Source organism: Oryzias latipes, chromosome 15 (assembly GCF_002234675.1).
Source record: "Oryzias latipes chromosome 15, ASM223467v1".
In the NCBI taxonomy this organism is placed as follows: Eukaryota; Metazoa; Chordata; class Actinopteri; order Beloniformes; family Adrianichthyidae; genus Oryzias; species Oryzias latipes.
The window spans coordinates 6890622-6913992 of NC_019873.2; the positions used below are offsets into that span (position 1 = coordinate 6890622).

The following is a 23371-nucleotide window of genomic DNA, read 5'->3' on the forward strand; positions in this document are numbered from 1 at the left end:
ACTATACTAGAAAATATGTTTTATAGACACCTAGCCACCAAAGTATACAAATAAATGAATAATAAAATGTTAAACAAAAGCTCAATTAAAATATTCTAATGAACATTTGTTTAAACTGTAAAAAAAATGTACATGAAATAAATAAGAAATATCGACCAAATTAAAGAATGATCAAATGAAAGGGTTTCAGAACAGAGCAATGGCACACCAGCAATGATGAGGGACTGTCTAAAAACTATGAGGTTTGAGTTAGACCAGTGTTTTTCAACCTTTTTTGAGCCACGGCACACTTTAAGCTTAAAAAAAATCCCGCGGCACACCAGCATCCAAAAAAAAAAAAAAAAGGAGAAACTCATAGTCTGTATTGATCTACAGCCCCTCCACAATCTCACATGCATTTTTGTGATAATTATTGCAGAAAAAGCTGGAAGCTGCAGTTGTTTTTTTAAAAGATGCAATAAAAGTTAAGTTAGAAGATTTAAAAAAAAAAGTTTGATGTGTGTTCGTTGTTTTCAAGACGTTTAACAACAGAACTCCTTTTACGCTGTCACTCTCACAACCCAATGCATCATGGGAGATGTAGTGCATAAAAACGGCCGGCGGAGATCGCTTTTCGGAGCTTCATGGTTTTGTTTACTTGTTCCACGGTCTGATACTGGATTCTGTGGAAAGCTACACCGCTAAAGACGAGCTTTAGCTGGTATTTTTGTTAGAACTGAGCGACTTTACGAGCTAAATCGAGACAAGGAAGTGAAGACTTTAACCACTTCTGATTGGGCAGACTGATGACATGTGATTAAGCCTTCAAGAATGATTGGTGGAGACAGTTAAAGGGGCGGGACTTTTCCTAAATACAGCCGGAGCTGCAGTTGAATCGCGCTGCCGTCATTCTTATCAAAATGTCTTTAATAAAATAAAATAAACGCAAAGAAAAAGTATTTTACGATCTTTTATATTCCTAACTCCTCAGTGTTTTATCAGGGCCTGTTTGGATGAACACAGAGCTGAAATCCTGGAGATGGGAAATGTTTTTAGATCAGTTAATGAGGGCAATTTTCCACGGCACACTTGACCATCTCCCACGGCACACTAGTGTGCCGCGGCACGCTGGTTGAAAAACACTGAGTTAGACAACCAAAGAGGAACCATGAAGATGAGACTTGATCAGTGTAAGAGGGCCCGAATTATGCCAGTCAGTATTAATCTTTTGTGAAAGATGATGTGAAGAATTGTTTTGAAAAATGAAACAAACTTTGGAGTTTGTTAGTACTATCAGTACTAACTTCTATTAATCTCTGTTTATCTGATTCAAGTCTTTGGACAGAGGTCAAAGGTGACATAGGAACACTCTAAACAAACAGTTGAAGGTTCCCACCATCCAAAACTTACAAGCTACTTTCACACCGCCCTCGGCAACACACGTTCAAGCCTATGGTTCAAGTGCCCCCTTCCAATCAAAGGTCTTTGTAAATGTGCGTATAATTTCTATGACACCAAGTCTTTCATAAATCGAAATGGAGCTGTGAAAGAAAAAGCCTGGTGCAGGATTCACGAGATTGGCTCCGCTACAACATCTTGGACCAAGCCATGTCCAACTGTAGGTGGCAGGCGTGTGCTAGTAAATAGTAGAAAAAGATCAAGAACCCCCTCGCTGATGGACAGTCCAAAACACGCGCCCAAGAATGCTCGTCAAATGCCTGGTGTGTATGTAGCTTCAGACTCTGCTCTTCCTCTCTTGACCTCATGTGATTAAATGTAATGGGCGCTGGCTCAGCATGTGTGAATTTTGTGTTTCTTGTTGTGTGTTTGCAGGTGCTGTTTCTACTGCGCTCCTTCCAGATAGACTCACACCGGCCCCTGCCAGAAAGCAGTGGCATTGGCGAAGCCCTCTGTCAGCACATGTGGCTCGCTTCTCGGTAACCCTACCCCCCCCCCCCCCCCCGCACACACACGTGCACATATACAAATATGAACACAGATAAGCATCCACTCCACTCCTTCAGTTGGCTCCCTGAAAGAATAGCTCCTTGTCTCAGTGTACATCCCCTCACTGGCTGCGTCCGCTTCGTGTCCTGTTCAGGCTTCCATTTCAAAGAGGCCGCCCTGCTGGCCCGTCTGCAGCCCCCCTACCTTCTTCCACCACCCCAATAAAGATCCAAGCTTCAAGCGGGAGGGGGGGGCACAATTTACCCAACTGCCATCCCCCTATCTTGACTGGCGGAGGTCAGGCCCAGGTCTACAGTCTGCTGTGTTCAGGCCGGCAGCAGATAGCTCAGGGTTGCTGGGTCAGACCCGCTGGCCCTGCGAGCTCCGCTTGGTTACACTGATGAGCCTTTATTAAGATGACAAGGTGAATTCTTGCTCACCAGAGCGCCCAGCGTCTGTCCGTTTGATCAGCAGCGCTAGCCCCTGCGCCCAAAAGGACATCAGAGGTCAGAGGATGTCTGTTTTTTCAGGAAAAGAAAACCTAACCCCGCCAGAGCACCTCTAATTTGAAGCAGCCTCCGTCCCAAAACTGTTGAGTGCATTGTTGGTCCGCTGTGAGGCAGTGTTTGGTTTGGCATGGCACCATCATGTCATTTTGTTTCGCTTTTGTCATTTTGGAGTTTTTCTGGCTTCAAGAGACTTGTTGTCAGCACTGTAACAGTTGCTGCCAGTGCTCCTGATGCAGACTGCAGGTGACCCTGGTTCTGTGGCAACATGTCAGGCCTCAAACCCTCCGATTACAGCCTTTGTCCTGTGTTTGGATGGCAATCTAAGCAGCTTTCGTTGTTATTTGCATCACATTCAGGCGCATAAATTCAGTTTCAGATAGCCTCACAGGGTCAGCTCTTAACTTGGTTGCCTCCTTCTGATCCAAGTCTTTGTTAAAAAAAGACATTTAACAAATCTGAGGAGTTTATGGAAAACTGTCCACAAAAATTTTGTTTCCAAGCCTTAAGAAATCAGATTTTTAGAATTAACTGGAAAAAATACATCCAAGGGCTTTAAACCTTCTGCTCCCACTCTACTAAATCATTGTCTGCTTTCATGTTAGGATTTATTTTTAGGCAAAGCTGAATGTCCTGATGTAAAACAGTCTTTAAAGATTGAAGAACAAAGTTTCCAAACCATAATATCAAACAATAACACACATTCTTTTCTTTAATGTTTTTCGCTTAAGGATATCGTGAGAAAAAACATTCTGCTCTTCATCAGATATGGAAATTATAAGAGCTCAGTTTCATAAGTTATATCAAAGTATTTTTTCTGGGTTAAGGAATGACCGTCAGCAGCAATAATGTGGTTTAATTTAAGCCTCGGTATACAAAAGGAAACATCAATTTTATGTATTCAGTGCCACATTTGCACAATAAAACTTTGATCCAAGTGTGCTCTGACTAGGGATGGGTATCGTTAACGTTTTAAGAGTACCGGATCGATAGGCAGTATCGATAAGAGTAGTAGTATCGTTAAGGTTTTAACGCCACCCCCCCCCACCCCCCCACCCCCGCTGCCCCAGCCTGTTCTGCACAAACAGCGCAACATACGGTCGTCATAGTAGCAAGGTGACAGCATGGTAGGCAAACTTAATAATTTTTACGCAGAAACGGTAGTTCTTAGTCTAGGGCGCTCACGTGTACCCTACAAGATCGCCACTGACTGTGTGTGCGCTGCCTTGTCTTGTGTGTGTGCGGGCGGCGCGTGCTGTCTGAAAACAGCCCCGCCCCCCGTGCACACAAATAGACAGACAGAGCTCTCCGCTTCAACGAGAATACCGCAATTAATATCATCATTAATTAACGAAAAGTTGACTGACTTGGTGAGTTAAATATGGCAGATAACGCTTATATTTTGTGGGACACAAAAAAGAAAAAAGAAAAAGTAACTTCTCCAGTACCGATAGCAGAACCGTTCAGGTCAGATCTTAATGATACTGCGGTCTTGAAGAATGCGGCCCCAGGGCTGGTTCAATACCGGGGCACGGTACCCATCCCTAGCTCTGACCTGTGACACAAAGAGCAGTTTGACTAAAGACCCCATTCCACATTAAGGTGTGGTAAAATGGGATTCATTTGATTTGTTCAACGTTTACATTTCCTTTTTAATGCTGGTTTAAATGAAAGGGAAGTGGAGCCAGTGCAGTTCACCATGTCACCACCAGGTGTCCCCTTTTATTTTTAGGGCAAAACAGCCCAATTTGAGAAACAAACATTTCCTCTGTTAAATATTTAGTACAAGATAAATAAAACTGCATTAAACAGACTCACTGTGACAACCAAAGCCAGTAGAAATGAATGTCTTGCTCCTTGTTTGTGATGAGTTGAAGCATTTCACAGACTAACACTGATGTAAACTTGAATCTTTGTCTCCTTCACAATGATCTTTGTCACTGTTGACAAAACGAGTCTAAATTGTGTGGACTATGTCGTAGGCTTCTGTAGTGGCTCAGTCTGTAATTAGACCTCAGCTTGTTTTAAATGCTGTGGCTCAAAGTTAGGTGGAATGTAGTTTAGTTGTTTGTTTAGCTAGAAATAAATAAGTCTAAGGGTCAAAAGCATGCAAGACTGATGAAATCGATCAAAATGTAATAATTTCAATTTAGAGTTGCAAAAACATGAAGCAACTCTTCGACAGGCTGTCCCCTGCATTCACCCGAAAGTAGGCAACCTACGGGTGAACCCGTAAGTGAAAACGTTCATGCACAGTTTTTCTACGGGTATGCTGCAGGTGACTGGTCATAGCCAACTCTTAAATGACATGTAAGGGTGACGTAGGTGGTGGGTCATACAGAATTGTCTTTCTACCCCGACAAAAACCTTGCACTCTGTGCAAGCAACCCATTAGTGCTGTTCACAGGAAAAATACATGCTCCTAGCATACGGCCTGACTGTTAGATGAGGAAAGTAAACCCTCAAAGCGTAATTCAAACATAAGTAAAACACTTACATATCACCTGTTCATCATAAATGTAGGTAACTTACATCATAACAACAAATACTTAACGATACACTGACCACATGCGCAACAGTGGTACGTTCCATTTTTATGGAGTCCCTTAAGGTGGCCGTACCAACGTCAGGGGAACTGCAAAACACACCTAACCTCTCCTTAAGATGCAGCCCCTCCTCTCTACATTCCTCTACAGCTGCAGACAACCCAAAAACCTGCAGCACCCAAAGCAGGCAACCCCCCATACAGGTGCATGTAACTAAAGCCTCATTTCCACTGAGTGGTATGGTACGGTCCGGTTCAGAATGGTCCAGGCATTTCAGGTGAGCGTTTCCGGTCAAAGTTGGACTGTCGCAGCACATGCGGGGTGAAGCTCACAACAACAATGGAGGTCTGCAGGAGCTCATTTTTTTTCTCTTGGCTTTTGGAACTTTGTAGATATAAAGCATTAAATGTTGTTTGAGAGAAGATTGCTGGTAGAATACAGCCGCTTTCTTTTGTATTGATAACCTTTAGCCAATCAACGGGTTTCAACAGTAGCTCCACACTAACGAGTCCGTTACATTTTTCTATGGACCTACAACCAACGGGGTCGGGCTAAATGGGTCCATTTTTAAAGTGGAAAACGCTTAAAATACCACTGGAATGTGGACCATACCGTACTGCTCCATGGAAACGAGGCAATAGGGCTTAAATTGGTGATAAGAAACTGGTAATTGTCAAAGATAACTGCTCCTCTATGATGTATGACATTTGCTTAAAATATACTTGAACTTTTCAGACCAGTAAGCAAAAGAAAAAACATGGCTTTGTAAAGATCATAGCTGATCACTATCTAATTTAAGATAAAAGAAGTAAGAAAAGGTAAGCTGTATTGATCTTGTCTTGGGAGTCGTCAGTCGTCACAACAACTCTGGGGATCAGGCGTCAAGGTGCAAAACAGGGAAAAATGTCAATGGAAATGAGAAAAATAAAGCGTCTCTTAATGCATTCTAAATCATTAGGCCAGAGTTTTTCCAATATTTCATCCTTTTTTTGTTCATTTTTTTATTTAAAAAAAAACGCGTTATTTGTTGGGGACCATGATAAATTCAAAAGTTTTAATTTACAATTCATTAAACTTTAAAAAACAAATAAAAGAACAGCAACACATATTTGGTCATATCTTTTTTTTTATCAGGTTTAAATTAAATATTCCCAGAAAGTGCAGTTAAGTCCACCCACTTTGCTGTATCTTGTGTTGAGTGTGCATGCAGCGTGCAGAGAATTGGTGGCAGGCTTTGGGTTTTATTAATACCTAGCCATGAAAACATCACATTAACCTTTCACACTGTCCCACCAGGCAGATTGTAACACACACATCACTATTCTCATATAATGAACTCTGCAGATTATGGCAAAAATGAAAGGGAGCTGCTTTTTTTTAAGTCACTGATGTAAAATCAATGATAAGATTATGTAAATTTAACAGAACCCTGGTTTCAAGCGTGTTTATTTGTGTGTAGTGGAGAAGTTACTGTCCTGGAGCAGCTGGAGGCATCTCATGAGATGCTCTCACATTCTTTGTCTTAAGGGATGGACCCTTATATGAAACACATCATTGTGCCTCTGTGTATCTTATCCTACGATCTGTTGACCTGCAGATAACGGACTTCTTGTTTGGACCGCAGCATGTAAATACTCCCATGGATTATCCTATTATATTATGACCACATGAACTACATTTCAGCAAACCACTTAAAACTGATCTGTCTGTACTAGGAACCTTGTCGGTGCAATCATTTCTCTTTTTTATATCTCAGTTTTGTGTCTAAAATTAAGTTTCACATTGAAACTGAGACATGGTCCTAAAGTCTTGGGGGTTTTTCCTTTGTGTGCCATTTCTCTGGTGCGTTTAGTCCTCACCAGAGTTTGTTCTCTCCAATGGCCTGGTTCTTCTGACGAGTGTAAAGGTTGGTCAAATCCCTGGTGGAAACTGGTCCACCTTAAAATAAGGGTCACAAACGCTGAGGGGCAAAGAGCAAAAGAAAATCAAAGAGATAATTGAAGAATTTAGTCATCTTCTCACTTAAAACTCATCGCTCTCCCCTTACCATAAACACAACAGAGGTGCTGAGGGCCCTTAGAAGGACAAAAGGGAACTCAGTTCAAGGACCAGACAACATCTGCGGCCGTACACCGTAGCAAGGTGTTGAGCAACTAGGGGGGTGTTTCTGCATCTGTTCCAGAGCATTCTGTCCAGTGGCATGGTGCCTACTTGTTGAAAACACTCGACAGTAATCCCCGTGAAAAAAAAAAAAGCAAACCTAAGATCCTGAATGATGTCCGTCCCGTGGCTCTCACATCCCTGGCCATGAAGTCAGTGGAGAGGATCATGAATGGCCACATCACAAAGCAAACCGACCCAATGATGGACCCACTTCAGTTTGCTTACTGGCAGAGGGTTGATGATGCAAAGATCTTCATCTTGAATACCAACCATAAGCATCTGGAGAGGCCCAACACCCCAGCCAGGCTCCTGTTTGCAGACTTCTCATTGGCTTTCAACTCCATGCAACCACACATCCTCGCTGAGAAGCTTATCACGCGCTTCAATATCGACCACCTCCTCAGTCGGTGGATCTTGGACTTCCACACAAACAGATCAGTGTGTTAGTGAATAAATGCTTGTCTGACACCATCTACCCATCCACAGGCTCTCCTCTGGGCTGTGTCTTCTCTCCTCTTTATTCTGTACACAGACAACTGACGATCTGCCCATCAGAACTGTCATATTGACACATTTGCTGATGATGCAGTCCTCCTGTCTCTTGTCTTCCAACCAACCTCAGCATCACAGCTCAGCTATGCAGGACTTCATGGAGTGGTGTGAAAACTCTCATCTTGAGCTCAACATTAGCACAACAAAAGAGATTATAGTACTGTAACCTTCTCCCCCAGAAAGAGACAGTTGGTTAAGTCAGACCCCATCATCCTTTGTGGAGAACATGTGAAGATTGTCAAAGAGTACAAAGACCTGGGAACAATCTGTGATGACCTGCTGAGGTTCTCCTCAAACACGCTGGCTATTTTAAGAGACCATACCACCTGAGAAAATTACAATCTTTTGGAACTTGACTTGACAGACTTGACATTCTGACCAGATTCTACTATGCCTTCATTGAAAATGTAAAAACCTTCTTGTCCATCTCCTGGGATTCCCTCACTAACTGTACAAAACAAAAACAAACACTTTAAAAGTCTGCTCAAAAATCATCGGGCATGTCGATCGGAACACTTGTCACTTAATGTGATCAGCAGACAAGAATAAAAGCCCGTAGAATCCTCCTAGACCCCTCCCATGTTCTGCATCATGAGTTTGAGTGGCTCCCCTCAAATAGCAAGACTTCAGATTCCTGCAAAACACAGAGGAGGAAGACAACCTGGGCGGTCCAGCTGCTTTACACTGACTTACAGTCCCGCTAACAGTGCAATTAAACTAAATTAACACAAATACTATGTCACTTTGTGTTATCTTGTTATTTCCTATTGTACGTAAATAAAAAAAACGCCCCTCTCTCCCTCCGCGGATGGTTTCTCACCCAAACTCGGGTCCTCTGCCAGAGTCCTGGGAGCTTGAGGGTCCTGCAGTATCTTAGATGTTCCTAGCACTTTGCTTCACTGGACTGAGAGGTCTGAGGTCTCACATATGGATATAGAGATAAATATAAAGATAGTGATATACTACTTTCATTATTGGGTAATATTGGGCCTCTCCTCATATTGAGGAATTATAGTGCTGTAGAGTTTTTGTTTGTTTGTTTTTTATGCCCCTATTTGGGGTAAATTTTCAAGCCACTCCCTGCACTTACAAATAGAATTGCCCCTCTGGGATTAAAAAAGGTAGTTGAATTGAATTGAATTAAATGAAATACGCGGCATGAGAAGGGCTAGAAAAAAACAGCACACAGAGCAGTGAAATTACTAATGTTGTTAGTGATCTTTTACACTGATATGTTTAAACTTAAGAAACTGATTCATAAATATTTTATTGACATGAAATCTGAATGTTAATGATTGAAAATTCAAATTCTAGGGGATTTTAATATTAATAGATCAGACCTATATGAGTGCATTTGACCCATATCCTGAGGGAGCAGTGAGCTGTAGTCAGCTGTTCCCAGGAAACATTTGGTGGTTCAACACTTGTGCTTAGTGGGGGGGGGGGGGATCATGGGGTGTGAACCAGATGTGGATTTGATCTCACAGTCTCAAGGGTTTACAAAAAATATGAAAATATTTCTTTTATTGTGATCATTTGCTGAGTAGCTTCTGCCAACTTCCCTGTGAAGTAACGTCCACACAATTTATGTCTGTTTGATGTAGCATTCTTTTATTTTGAAGTCAGAGGCTCTTCTTCTGTTTCCTCACTGATTCTTTTTCTGCAAAAAGAAACTTTTTAAATACGTTTGGGTACACAGAGTATACGTTCATTCATTCATTCATTCATTCATTCATTCATCTTCTTGACCGTTTTTCCCTTTCGGGGTCACGGGGTTGCCGGAGCCTATCCCGGCCACTTGGGCGTAGGTAAGGGATGCCCTGGACTGGTCGCCAGTCTGTCCCAGGGTAGAATATCCTCAATCACACATCCATTCACTCTCACAGTCACACCCATGGTCAATTTAGAGTTGCCAATCAACCTATGTAGCATGTTTTTGGACGGTGGGAGGAAGCCGGAGATCCCGGAGAAAACCCACGCATACACGGGGAGAACATGCAAACTCCACACAGAAAGGTCCCCCATTTTCATGTCCCCCAGCCGGGACTTGAACCGGGGGCCTTCTTGCTGTGAGGCAAGAGCGCTAACCACTGCGCCACCATGCAGCCCAGTATACGTTCAAAGAGTGCATTTAGTCCATGGCGTTCACACTGGATGACAGGGAGGGGCTTCTTTTTTTTCTTCCTTTTCTTTTAATAACAAGCACATGTCTGCCACCTACAGTTTGAGGGGGCTTCCGTGCATCCGTTCAACGACATCGTGAACAGGCATCCTCTACTTTCTTGAAGGGGCTGCACACAACGCTAAATCGAAACCCCTAAAGCAAGCAAAAACCAAACATATTTGGAAAGTTTGTTTTGGCAGAAAAGAATCATTGAGGAAACAGAAGAAGACCTTTTGACTTCAAAATAAAAGAAAGCAGGATTTAACACGAAAACCAAGAGTCATTCCTCCAAATATGGATTTACTACAACAGACCATAATAATAATAATGGATATTATTCAGCAACCGGCTGTCTAATGTTATGAGGATGTTGCTAATAAAGTTGCTCAAATGGTGGATTCCCATTTATGATTCTTTTTGGAAAATATCAGTTTTAGAGTCCATTTTTGTCTGAGTGTGTTTTTTTGTCTGAATTTAAAAAAAAATACAAATGAAAAATTTAAAGCATTTGCAGAGTTTTTACAGAAGACCAAGATCAACTTCACCCTGAAAAGTTCAGAGAAACTGGAAGCTAAAAAACATCAGCTTTGAGGTCACTAGAGGTCCACAAATTTGGAATAATTTAAACAATGATGTCAAACAGTCTGCTGCAATATACATATTCAAAAGGAAACTAAAATTGTAATTAGTGTCAACTTATTGTATATAATGTTGCTGCGGCCGAAACCACTTATTGCTGTCTCTGTTATTTCTCTCTGTTTGTGAATATGCATCTGAATTTATGTTGCTCAATCCTATTGACTTTTATACCAACACTTTCCTCTTATATTACCATCAAATTTCTTAATTTATTCTTTTATTTATTTATCATTAGATTTTTCTTTTCCGCCACTCATTTTTATTCTTTAATGGCGGATAATAAGCGTCTGCTTCGGGGGTGTCCATTTTTTCCACGTTTAATTGTGAGGTGATTTGTTGTTTGGGACACATTGTGGAAAAGAAAACTAAACTAAACTAACTAGCTAACTTTGCACAAGCTGCTCTGTGAAAATATCCTATTGAACCGGTCCGCGGCCAGAGAAAGGTTGTGGAGCACTGTGTTGCAGCAGTTTGATCTACACTGAGCCTTTTTATTCAGCAATTAACATGCAAACATGACACAACTTTAGAAATGTGAGCCCTGGCACAGTTGGCAATAACACCAGATCTATGCCGCACCAAGACCCAAGATTTCTGATCTCTGTACACAGTTTTCTTCCCCTGACATGGTCCAGATTTACCGGTATAAGTCTTCATAAAAAAAAACTTCTGATCAGCTGTCTTGTGCCTCGAGTTAGGAATATCAATTTATCACACACAGACGTCATTGTCGGCTGCACTACAAGGCCGCTCTTCCAGTGGATTCACTGAATGTGGAGTAACCTGATTCAGTTGTTTACCATGAGACATGAGCCTGTTTCTGAAGAAAACCCGAAGCTGTGATCTTAATAGAAAACAGATGATCGATGACTGGAGGCTGCAGTTTTATCTGTCTACATCAGTAAGTGGGTTTGGGACATTTAAGCAGCCTTCTCCTCTATAAAAGACATCCTTCACTGCATAAAGTTCAAGAGTGCTTTTCCCAACCCACTCTAGAACTGACTGAGGTTTGGATGATTGTCATCAGTTTTAGGGATCACATCCAAGATAAGGGCCTGTTTTTTTTTCTCTCTCTCTCAGGCAGAATGGCTGTTTGGTGACCAGAGGAGCCTATTTGAATGTGGTGTTGTGTCTATGTGGGCAGAAGATCAACCTTCTGCAAGGTGAGCGAATCACTGATTTCCTCATAGGCCATGATGGCTATAAAGTCTGGTCATTGAAGAAGGATCCACTCAGCTTTTGGTCCAGTCACATTGGTTTTGTGGCAATAATGCTTTGATGTTTGGGGTATTATTCTATGGATTCTGTAGCATCATTAAAAATAAAAGTCAAAACCAGAAATGCTTTTTCATTTTCAAAATGAAGCTGCATTTTTTGACTCAAAATTAAAATAAAAAAACAATCCACCAAAATGCTTTTTCATTTTCTTCTTCAACACCGCTTTTTCTGTCACTTAATTAAAATGATAAAGAAAATGGTGTTTGACATTTCGTTTTCAAAAAGTTCTCTGGTAAATGTGTAGCAAAATTCATTCAAAACAAGTTTTAGTTGTACTAACTTATTAAATGGGGAGAATGTGCAAAAACCTTAAAGCTAGACAAAGACAGTCATGTTCCAAACACACGTTAAACACAAAACTAAATGTATTCATATTTTTTGGCAAAGTTGTGCACAAAGTAATAATTTATTCTTTTTAACAGTTACCTTACCCCAGAGGAATCTAACAATACAATTTTTTTTGTTAATCTGAAAGTCCTAAAAACTCTACAAAGCCAACATCCACACAACACTGTTGACTATTTGACTTAAGCTCTTAGAAAGAGACTTGAAAAAGTAAATCTCAACGTGTATTTGATTTCTATGGGCATAAAGTAAAACATGAACCAAAGTATTAAACATTGACATACCCTGGTAAGATGATAACCAATAAACTTACAATTTTCAGACTTATACAGTGAAATAAAAAAAGTTATAGAAAGCTGTTCCTTTACAAGAGAACACTCAAACATTACTTAAGGGTTGAAGTAGATGAGACGCAGGAATGCCGTATGGGTTCTTCATTTTTCCCCTCACTGTGATGCTTAATAAGTTGATCATAGTCTACTTTGTTTCTTAACTTGAACCTATAACTCGATGTAGAAAGTTATTTTTATGTTGAATTTAGATCTACTGCAAATTTCTCAGGCCTTCTTCTAGTAACAGTCGATGGTTCCTGAACGAGAAAGGGTGTTCCCTACTCCATGCAGACACTGCCAGGCATTCTTTACTTTTACTAGATAGCACAACACAGAGGGGAGGGGTTGGCCTGCAGCATCCATGTGGCGGAATATTTGGACAGGGATCAAGTTATAGCACATTGCTAAAAGCACGGCCACTCAGTCAGCAGCAGATCTCATCATCGCTACGGTTGTATTATCTTTAGAACTATTCTTTTTGCACATTTACCTAAATGTTTAGGAAAGATAGGATAAAGAGTGTTAGCTGTATCATTATGTAGTCCAGTGTTTTTCAACCTTTTTTGAGCCACGGCACACTTTAACCCTGACAAAAATCCCGCGGCACACCAGCATCCAAAAAAAAAAAAGCAGAAATTCATGGTGTGTATTGATCGACAGACCCCCCCGCAATCTCACGTGCATTTTTGTGATAATTGTGGCAGAAAAAGCAGGAAGTTGCGACTGTTTTTTTCTGAGATGAACTAAAGACGAGCTTTAGCTGGTATTTTTGTTAGAACTGAGCGACTTTATCAGCAGAATTAAGAACAAGGAAGTGAAGACTTTGAGCACTTCTGATTGGTCAGACTGATGACATGTGATTAAGCCTTCAAGAATGATTGGCGGAGACAGTTAAAGGGGCGGGACTTTTCCTTACACAGTTATAGCTGCACCTATATCGCGGTACCGTGATTCTTGTCAAAATGTCTTTAACAGAATTAAATAAACACAAAGAAAAAGTCATTTTAAGATCTTTCATATTCCTAACTACTCAGTGTTTTATCAGGGCCTGTTTGGATGAACAAAGAGCTGATTTCCTGGAGATGGAAAATGTTTTTAGATCAGTGAATGAGGGCAATTTCCCACAGCGCACTTGAACATCTCCCACAGCACACTAGTGTGCCGCGGCACACTGGTTGAAAAACACTGATGTAGTCAACAATGATCCATGGAAAGTGGTCATAAGGTTGTTTTCACTCTGACGAACGGTGTGATTAAAACAGACGGTGTTCAAATATCCGAGCTCTTACTTGTGTTGGACACCCGTCTGTTGGGGTACGAAGGCCAATAGCGTGATGGGGTTCAGCTGGTGTCCATTGTCTCATGGTGTCTGTTGAGTCTCATTTCTCATCATTTTAAGACAGTCCAGGTTTCCAGGATGGAACAGTTACAACTACCAGACCCGGGTTCTGCAAGCTGAGCCTCTGGAGCCACATGCAGCTCTTTTAACCCTCTAGTTGGGCTCTTTGGTTGATGAAACATAAAAGGTTTTAATTTTAATAACTGTAAAGTAAAAATGTATCACTCTGCAAGGCTCCTGACCATTGAACACATAGTTGTCCAACAATCCATCAAGTGATTCGGCCTTGGAGTTGAACTATTTTGACAGACTGTTCACCACAGAAAAGCAGTTAGAGGCCAGTAAGCTCAACCAGGATTCATACTTAAGGCAAACTGGACTATAAAACAGATTTTCTTTCTTGAACAAATTCAAGGATTTTGAGTTTTCCTTCTGGTTTAAAGCAAAACAGTAAGGGTCACTTATTTTCCTCTAATATTTTGAATTTTTGGAGATGTACGACAAATTGTAAAATAAACCTTTTTTTTAAATCACTGCTGACATACCTCTACCTGCCACTTCAGTTGCTGTAATAAGATGATCCTGTGTGACACAGGAAGTCTTTTACTTTGAAAGGAAGTCATGTGAACCTCTGTCAAAAGTTCTAAACTATTTCATATTTTGAAAAAAAGACTATTTTCTCTTTATGTTTACATTTTAATTATGCAAAATACAATAGTTTAGTTTTTTCTTAATAGTAACATTAACATAGATCCAAATCAGTCTTATTTTTCTAAATGGACGTTGTGGCTCCTACTGGGTTGTGGTCAGTAACAAATCGACCCAGATGGCTCTTTAATATTGTGTGAGGAAAGTGCTGACTAAATCATCTTTTCATCTTTGTCTGGTTTAGAACATGACTTCCCGTTGGTTCTGGTGGCTGCAGTCCAAACTGTCAGCTCTTCTTGCGGCACAGTTGGCTGGCAGCAACCGCTCTCTGACTTTCACTCTGGACCCTTTTTCATCGGAGCAGACGGCCCCGTCCGTGCGCCGCTGCACTTTCTGTTTAGATTTACTGTTGACAGAAGGTTGGCTTTTGGTCTCTGGCGGTTCAAAGGGACCACCTCCCCCCCTCGGTGTTTGTGTAGAGTGTGTGTGCACAGATCTTCAGGGGTCTCTGTGGTGATGGTATGTGAAACCAAAAGCGGGCGTATCGTCTGACAGATGGCGGGATTGTGCCTCTGACCCAGTTTATAGAGGAGTGTTGCTTGGAGAAGAGGGCGGGCTCTGGCGTTCTTGGCTGACCATGTGCTGCACACATGGCCGTCCTGACGGTGGAATTATTTAGGAATTCTTCAAGCAAGCATGTAGATGGAGGGCCTGGCCTGGCGCTGCTCCTTACATAACAAAGTATGCACCCTCTGGCTGGCAGCCCTCTAATGCCTCTATTATTATCATAAGTCTGTCTTGAGCCTCATCAGTCAGAGGCTCTGTGGTGGAGCTGCTTTCTCTTTCCTTTATTCATCATTTCATTTCTTTGAGTTCCTCGTCTTTTGTATATGTTTGCGTTGCACAGACAAATCAGACACCAAGTTGAAAAAGCCACAGGTTTGTAAAGTAAAGAAACTGCAGGATCCCAGGAGTGCCTGGCACAAGGGCGGAGGAAGAGAACAATCCTCTTTTTCAGTATTTTCCTTTTTTTTCCGTTTCTAACTGGCACCCTACAGTAAGTAGGAACATTGCCTTCAGCAGCCAGCTCCTCCGGGCTGAACACTGGTCTTTGTGCGCTGCCCCGCCACTTTGATCCACACAGACTCAATTAAAAAAACTCCCTCCCTCCATCCTTTTCTCCACCTCTGCCAGCCTACGTTTTCTTTTCTTTCCAGCCACACAGAGCTGAAAAGCTGGGTTTGAAAGAGGAAGAGAGCGAGGGGGAAAAAAGCCCACAAAAGTGCAAGCAAGTTTGCTGGATTTGAATGTCTTTCTATTAGTGTGCCAGCAGATGATGGTGGAGCCAGATGAGATGTGTTTTGTTATGGTGAAACAGAGTGTGCTTGTTCTGGAACTTTGATCTGCAGAGTCGATGTCTTTCAGAATATTTACAATAGGATTTTTAAACAGACTTTGGGTTATAATGGGACGGTGCCGACTGTGGTCATCAAGTCTTTTGATGAGCAGGAGAGCAGTGAAAATAACGGTCTACCTTCACGTTTTTTTAATTGCTTCAGAAAACATTCTGCTAATTCAGAGTTTGTTTGTTTTTTTCATTTGGATCATATAGTGGAAAATGTAAAGTAGATAAAACCCAAGTTTACTGTACAATGGGACCAAACAAGCGGTTTCTGGTTTCCAGCCGACACATCGAAGGGGCTCGACCTAAAATCCTAACATTTGGAAACAGCACTCAAATTGACATATTTTATATAGATTTAAAGGTTTGTGTTATAAAAAACAATCATGTATTATATGCTCTTAACCCAATTGATTAGTTTTTGAATGACGTGATTGTTGGCTAACAAATATGTTAGTTTAGGATGTTCTTAAGCCGAAATTCACAAATGGAAACCACAGAAAAATAATCTTTACACAAATTCACTATTCTGTTTTCCCTATAAAGGAAACAGCAGACACTAAGTGTTTCCCCAGTTTTTTAATGCCACTTCAATGTTTTAAAAGTGCAGTGGAGCGTTAATGAATGTCATATCATGACAGTCTCCAAAGGAAAATAAAGACTAAAGCAGAGCAAACTAGCACACAAAAAATCAGCCAGTTCCAAAAGTTGCTCACTGGGGTCCAGTATTACCTGACCGAGATGAGGAAAAATACACATAGAAGAAAATGGACCAATCCCAGTAAACCTCTTGATCCCTGGAAAGTGGTCATAAAGTTGTTTTCACAGTTTGTCCTTAAGGCTGTGTCAATCAGCCACTATGTACATTTTGTGCATATTGCACGGATGTACACTGGTTAAATGTGAATATATGTGGAAAAAGTGACAAAATGAAGGGTCTTTACAGGAAATTTTCTCAAATGTATCACAAAAGAACCAAGTTGAAACCACAGAATAATTACAAATAAACCATGCAAAGAACACATAAATCAATAGAACATGAACCGAGTGTGATTATTGCACTGTGTATATGCAGTTCATTAGTGATTCGTGTGTAAATTACACAAAACACGATATGAAAGTTATACATCGGTGGTACATGTGTGAAAAGGCTGTTAAACATCAGTGGAACGGTCATGGAACAGTCGTGGAAAGCCACAAATTTTTTGTGTCTTGCAAAAAACATGCACAATTGCATAATATTTATGTAATAATGCCTCATTCGCATAAACCACGTAAAATATGTGTAAACTGCGTAATTATTAACTGACCAAAATTTTGAACAGCTGAAAGTCAAATTTGCGTAAAGACCCGTCAAACGAAACACTTGACGGACATCTGCGCACATCAACGAATAACAAATGCAAGAAACCTTCATGAATTACGTATATCATGCTTGTAGCACGAAAGACCAATATTTTATATGTGGAGAATGTGCACAATACGTAGTGGCTGTGTGACATTGCCTTTAAGAAAGACCATGTAGACAACCTAGTTATGAAATCTATGATCGACTTTGTAGTTGTGTCATCTCACCTTCCGTCATGGATATTCAGGTGAAGAGATGGGCAGAGATTTCAACTGTTTCCTAGCTGGTAGTAAGTTGGATTTGCTTGCAGAGAAAAAGAGCCCATGATCAGAAATTTCTGTAACTACCACATCCGGTAGAATTTTAATCGGGTATCAAGGGATGCTTGAGAGATTTAGTTAATGACACCAACATTTGACAATGTTTTTCACTTCAATTGTCAGGTCAGTCATTCAGTCGAGGTCGTTGTTGGAGCTGAAATAAGGGATGCTATAACCCTGAAGAATGAGACCTATTAAGTCTGGCAGGCTTGGAATTCCTCCAAAGCAGCTAAAGGTTTGGGCATTTTTACCAGCATCAAGTGCAGACAGTTCTTTGAGAGGCAACATTTTGGGTCTTGGGGGAAATTTAGGGAGGCTGTGGAGAAGAATGTTATTCTAGCTTCAAAGAAAATCTAGCAAACTAATTGGCATCTCAGGAGGGGGAAGTTGTTCTCTGTCAATACTGTATTTTGTGCAAATGATCATTTGTTAACCTCAAGTGAGGACGTGGTAAAGGAGATGGAAGGACCACTTTGAGGATCTTCTTAATCTTGGCAACAATCCTGCTGATGAAGCAGAGGAGGGTCAGACTCACCTAACCTGAGGTCACAGAGGTAATCAAAAAGCTCCCTGGTGGCAGGGCATCTGGTGAGGTCCGTCTTGAGTATCTTGAGTCTTGGTAAGTTGTAGAGTGTGGGTGTATTTTGAGTGACACACCTTTGAGACTTTACCTGGTAATTAGGAGCAATGCCTCTGGACTGACAGACAAGCGTGGTGGTCCCTCATTTCAAGAAGAAGGGCTGGAGGGTGTGCTCCAACTATAAGGGGATCACAATACTAGGCCTCCTGGGAAAAGTCTACTCCAGGGTACAGGAAATGGAGAGGAGAATGCAACAATACTCAAGCCTATCAATCAGTGTGGTTTTGATTCTAGTCATGGAACAGCAGATCAACTGTACATCTTACATGAGGTGCTTGATCGAAGGTTCATGGGAGTTCACCGATTCAGTCCACACGTGTTTTATGGATTTGGAGAATTCATGTTTGATCTGGAAACACTGCCATCAAATGTTTGTTTGTACTTTATGTCATGAGTTCCATTTCAAAATCTGCAGCCTTTCTAAGTGTATTAACCTGATGGATAACTGATCTCATTCTAGTAAGTAAAGCATTATAAAGTACACTTTACATAAAGTAGAGTGATGTATTATTATATTTTTTGTTACAACTTGCCTATTCTGCATCTTTTCAAGTTAGAAGTAAAGGCATGAATATACAAAGTTTTGTTGTATTGGAGAGCCTGAGCCTATAATGACAGCACTCATATCAAATTTGCCAAATCCAGTTTAAACCTTGAGAATTGTCAACAATGCACCCTTCTGTGCAGTCATGGAAGGATTGGCTGTACATATATGATAGCAGATTTCTCCCAGGGCATCATGCAAGCGCATGGATTGCACGCAGGAAAGGCTTTGAGTATTTGTTGAACAAACTTTAAAGCTCTGTCACATGGATGGCATTTGTTTTTCTTCTTTTGGAGGCTGATGGGAAATCCAGCTGCATGTTTGCGTGTGAGAGCACGTGGTTTCCCCGCTTCTAGCTCCACACAGTAAAGTGTCTCAGCTTTTATTGGGTCGAGAGCCGCGCTAATAAAGGCGCAGCACGCGTCCTTCTGGTTCTTGTGGCGCAGCTTTTAATTTATTTTACTTCATGCTCGCACATACTTTCATATGTGTTTGAGCCTTGGAGAACAGGCTGGATCTGTCTGTTTCTCAGGCACATGTTTGAAAATGAGCCTCTGTGTGGTACTTGTGAAGGAGTTTGTGTGGCATGGTGCTGACCCGCTGCCCTCCATGCAAACTCAGCTGGTGATGGCTGCCATCCTCCCTAAAACCACAAAAAAGTGTCTCAGGTTTATTCAGTCCAGATGTTGTGGCTACATGTAGTTTAAATATTTGACCTTCGCTGGATAAGCCACCTCTGCACAGGAAAGACCATCTCACTCACAGCTGACAAACTCAGTTGGAAGGCGTGTTGCATTGTGCCAAACGTTTGGTGGTGTTTTTGTCGTTTTCTTGGGAGTTCCAACGTTTAGACTGCATCAATGCAGACGTCTTTTCTACAATTGGGCGTGTGCTCAGGAATATTAATGCCACCAGGTTATGGCAGGCTCCTTCAATTCCTAAGTTCCACATAGAAGCAAAGGGGAAGTCAGCATAACCGCAGACCATGATAGATGTTTGACTCCACTGTATTCTCTGTGTTCTTAAGTCTTCTGGTGGTTCGGTTCCAGAAAGGGAGTGCAACAGTTTGGGTGTTCCTGCTCAAAAGTAGCTGTGATGGTCTGCAGTTTTCTCATTCATCTTTCGTCTCTTTGTGAAGCTGAACCATCTTCTTTTCCATGTGGCTGACACTCACAGTTACTGACTCAGGACAACTAGGTACCGTTATGTGCCAAATTCTCCTATGATCGATGATGCTACATTCACACCGGGCATGTGACGTGTGTTCTTGAATGTGCGTTTATTCCATGGTCCGGGTGAATACTCGATTCTGATTGGCTGCTGGGTGTGCATTAAAAAGTGATATCGCACAGTGATAACCGCACACCTGAAAAAGAAGTTCCGGTCACATAGCTTAATTGTTCTGTATCACTGTGCTGGCTTATTTAAAACAACCTTTTGCTTCATTTCCAGGACAAAAACAAGCGGTGAGAGGTGAACTTTCTCTCTGAACTGATGCTTTATTGAACCCATCATGATGATCAGCATAGAAATCCCTTTATATCGCCGAATCTTGACTGCAGTGGTAGTGTGGCGCGTTGTCACGTTACTGTGAAAACGGACCACACCACGGAACGAATAGTCAGATATATAACAAGAATTATGGACTAAAAACGATTGCTTCACGGAAGCGACCGTCCTCCACTCCGCGTCGGACGGTTCAGGCTTCCACGCCGTGCGGTAATTTCTGATAATTCATACTTCGTCGGCCATTAACCCTTACTTAGCCCATGGTTTTCACACTGAGCAAGCAGGTAGGGGCTTCTTTTTCTTCTTTTTTACTATTTATTAGCGCATGTCCACCACCTACAGTTGGAAGAAGCGAAGCGTGGAATGTCAAAGCAAATCTCACAAATCTTTTTCATTTAGAGCTTTATTCTGATATAAGAAAGACTTGGTGTCACAAACCACAGTTATTAATTTCTCCTCCATGATCAATTTTCAAATGGGACACCATCCATAAGACATTTCCATATCCAAGTCCCTGATTGATCAAAGTTTGGCCTGGTTTAACTTTCAATGCGCGTTCTATGGCCGCGCGTTTTGTACGCAGAACCCGAAAACAGTCTAAAAAATGTGCGGAGTTATGCATGAACCCCAGAGCTTTGAACGCGGAAGATGAAAACGTACGCACACATGTACGCATGTGCATGTAGACTTTTCATTGAAAGTGGTCGCCTGCACACACATTGCCAAAGCCGATGTGAATATAGCTCAAGTCACGGTCAGGGATGAGTAGTCAGTTCTGATTGGCTGCTGGATGTCCATTAAAAAGAGATAATAAACTCCAAAAAAAAGAAGTTCTGGTCAGACAGACTGAATGATCTACATAACTGTGCTGGCCTAAACGCTACTTGGTAACCGGAACAACGGAAACTTGCAACAAAAGTTTTTATTAATTTGATTAATAATTAATGAAAAAGAGGTTTGTTTATTGGTACACATTTAATCAGAGTAAATGGTGGATATTTCTTTAATGAAAGCAATCTAGGAAACTACTTCTGGACTTTTTTTCTTTGAAACAAACTATTGCTTCACCATCTGGACACGCCATTCTTTAAAACATGTCATTCTCCCTCACGGCTTTCACCTATCGACAGTTATTATCTAAATGTTTCAATAAACGAGGGAAATACTGTTTACCACTTTCCTCCACTGGTTGGTCCTCATCCACCAGCAGCAGCAGGGCGACCTGCAGGTTCTGTAGTCATTATCATGACAACTTGTCACATCAGTCATATCAAGTATCAAATAGTCTGCGTCTTGTGAACAATTAAAATTTGACATGACAAATGTTCAAATGGTAAGAATTGAATTAAAATGCATCATTTGTTTTGTAAGTGACCATGGTATAGTCAGGATAATGTCCTTCCAGATGTCAGAAATGAATGGACTCTGCTTTGCACCGGATGGTTCACGTCTCTACATCATCTATTCCCTTCTGATGATGACACCTCGTCGGGCATCATCACTTACTGAATTTTTATCAGAGTGGGTCTTTAAAGAATGTTTTAAAGCAACAACTATTTTTAAAGCGCGAACAGCATTAAAGGAAACTGAACATTGTTTTTTTTCACAGAGAAAAGCTTTTCCTCTTTTTTCACCACTCCATCTCATTAAAACCTCCATAAAAAAAACAGTTGAATGTGAGCATGTGACAGGCTAATGGCAACATGCTGTTTCTACAACCTCTAACACGCACACACAAATACACACACGTCCCTATGCTATACTGTTAAAGCCAGCTGCTTTGTTTTGACACGCTCCTGTTCTCCCTCAGTCATCTTCCCCCTTTTACTCCCATTACTTTGCCCTTAACCTCCATTACAACCGTTAAGCCATGCTGATTTTGTCGCCGACCCCCCTTTGAGGATCAGGTTCTGTGCTGTCCTGGCTCATCTCCACAGCGGCCCAGCCCAGCTGTGCAGGAATGCAGCGTCTCCCGCTCTTTTGTCGGTTTAGAACAGCACAGGTGGAGCTCCTCCGGCGGACCTGCAGCTCCAGAACAGCTCTGTAGCTGCCCCGGGTTTGCGATGGTTCCTGGTGGGAGCGCACATGTGTGTGCACATGTGAGTGTTTCTTTGTGTCGGTCGCTGGCAGTGGGCGTGTGCTCCCAGGTGGCCAGGCTGGCACAGCTGTGGGCATTTCCAAACAGACCCTGACGCAGCCTTTCCTATAAAAGTCCACATAGAAATGAGCAGAGAAGACACTGCAGTGTTCAGAAAGCACTGCAGTTTGTCCAGCTCAAATCCCCAAATGGGCATTTAAGTTCATCCAATGAAAGGAAACTACTAGAAACATTTATTTAAAAAAAGGTGAAATTATTACATGCTTTTGGGATTAATGAAAAAGAAAAGTGGGACATCAAAGCAGGACAAATAGAAAAATTGTGTCATTCTTCTGTATTTTGAATTGTTTCCTGATGTTCATTATTTAACCCATGTGCCATCTTATGGGGTCAAAATGACTCCACCCTTACATTGCCGTGGTGTCCCCACCATGACAAAGGTGGATAAAGGTGAAGAGGATTTCATGTAATCCATGGACACCAGTTAAGATCACAAATCATTGAAGAAAAAAGGTTCAGAGCACCGTCTAGTGGGTCTAGATGACCCACCTCCCAATGTCAAAGTGCCTCCATGCACGAGGGTTAAAACACGATTCTCACTCCCACAGATTCAGAGGTCAGCTCTCTCCGCCAGAAGACCTTGTCGGTGCTGCTGGCCTCTGAACTCCTCGCCTCTGATCCCCCCCGTGACGTTGTTGGACCCGGCAGCGTTCAGTACCTTCTGAGCCTGGCCCAGGCAGCGCTCAGTGCCAGCATAGAGCTTCCTGACTTGTGGGACAGCTCTCATCTGGCTCCTCAGCTCGTGGAGCGTCTGCTGAGATGCCCACAATATGAGGTGAGGGAGCTGGCAGCGGAGAGCATCCTGAGGAGGCTGAAGGAGGAGGAGGAGGAGGAGGAGGACAAGGGACGGCCGCTGTGGCTTGATGAGACCACCCTGTCTAACCTGACCAGCCTGGCTCTTCATGAGCAGCACCCTCAGTGTCTGGCCAAGGTGAGACCACACATATGCACACAAACGCGTTATAGGAGCAACATTTGTTTTCTGTGTTTGTTGAAGTACTTGTGCTTGTTT

The 23371-nt window shown here is 41.8% G+C and overlaps 1 protein-coding gene across 2 annotated transcripts in view; it reads left to right on the top strand.

Moving 5' to 3' along the window:
* Positions 1–23371, top strand: part of thada (THADA, armadillo repeat containing) — a 127618-nt gene that overhangs the window by 70897 nt on the left and 33350 nt on the right. For both annotated transcript variants that reach the window (XM_023963169.1, XM_023963170.1), the window contains exons 30-32: positions 1813–1916; positions 11577–11659; positions 22908–23290. In XM_023963169.1, the coding sequence (XP_023818937.1) occupies positions 1813–1916; positions 11577–11659; positions 22908–23290 (570 nt within the window). The remainder of the gene's footprint in view (positions 1–1812; positions 1917–11576; positions 11660–22907; positions 23291–23371) is intronic.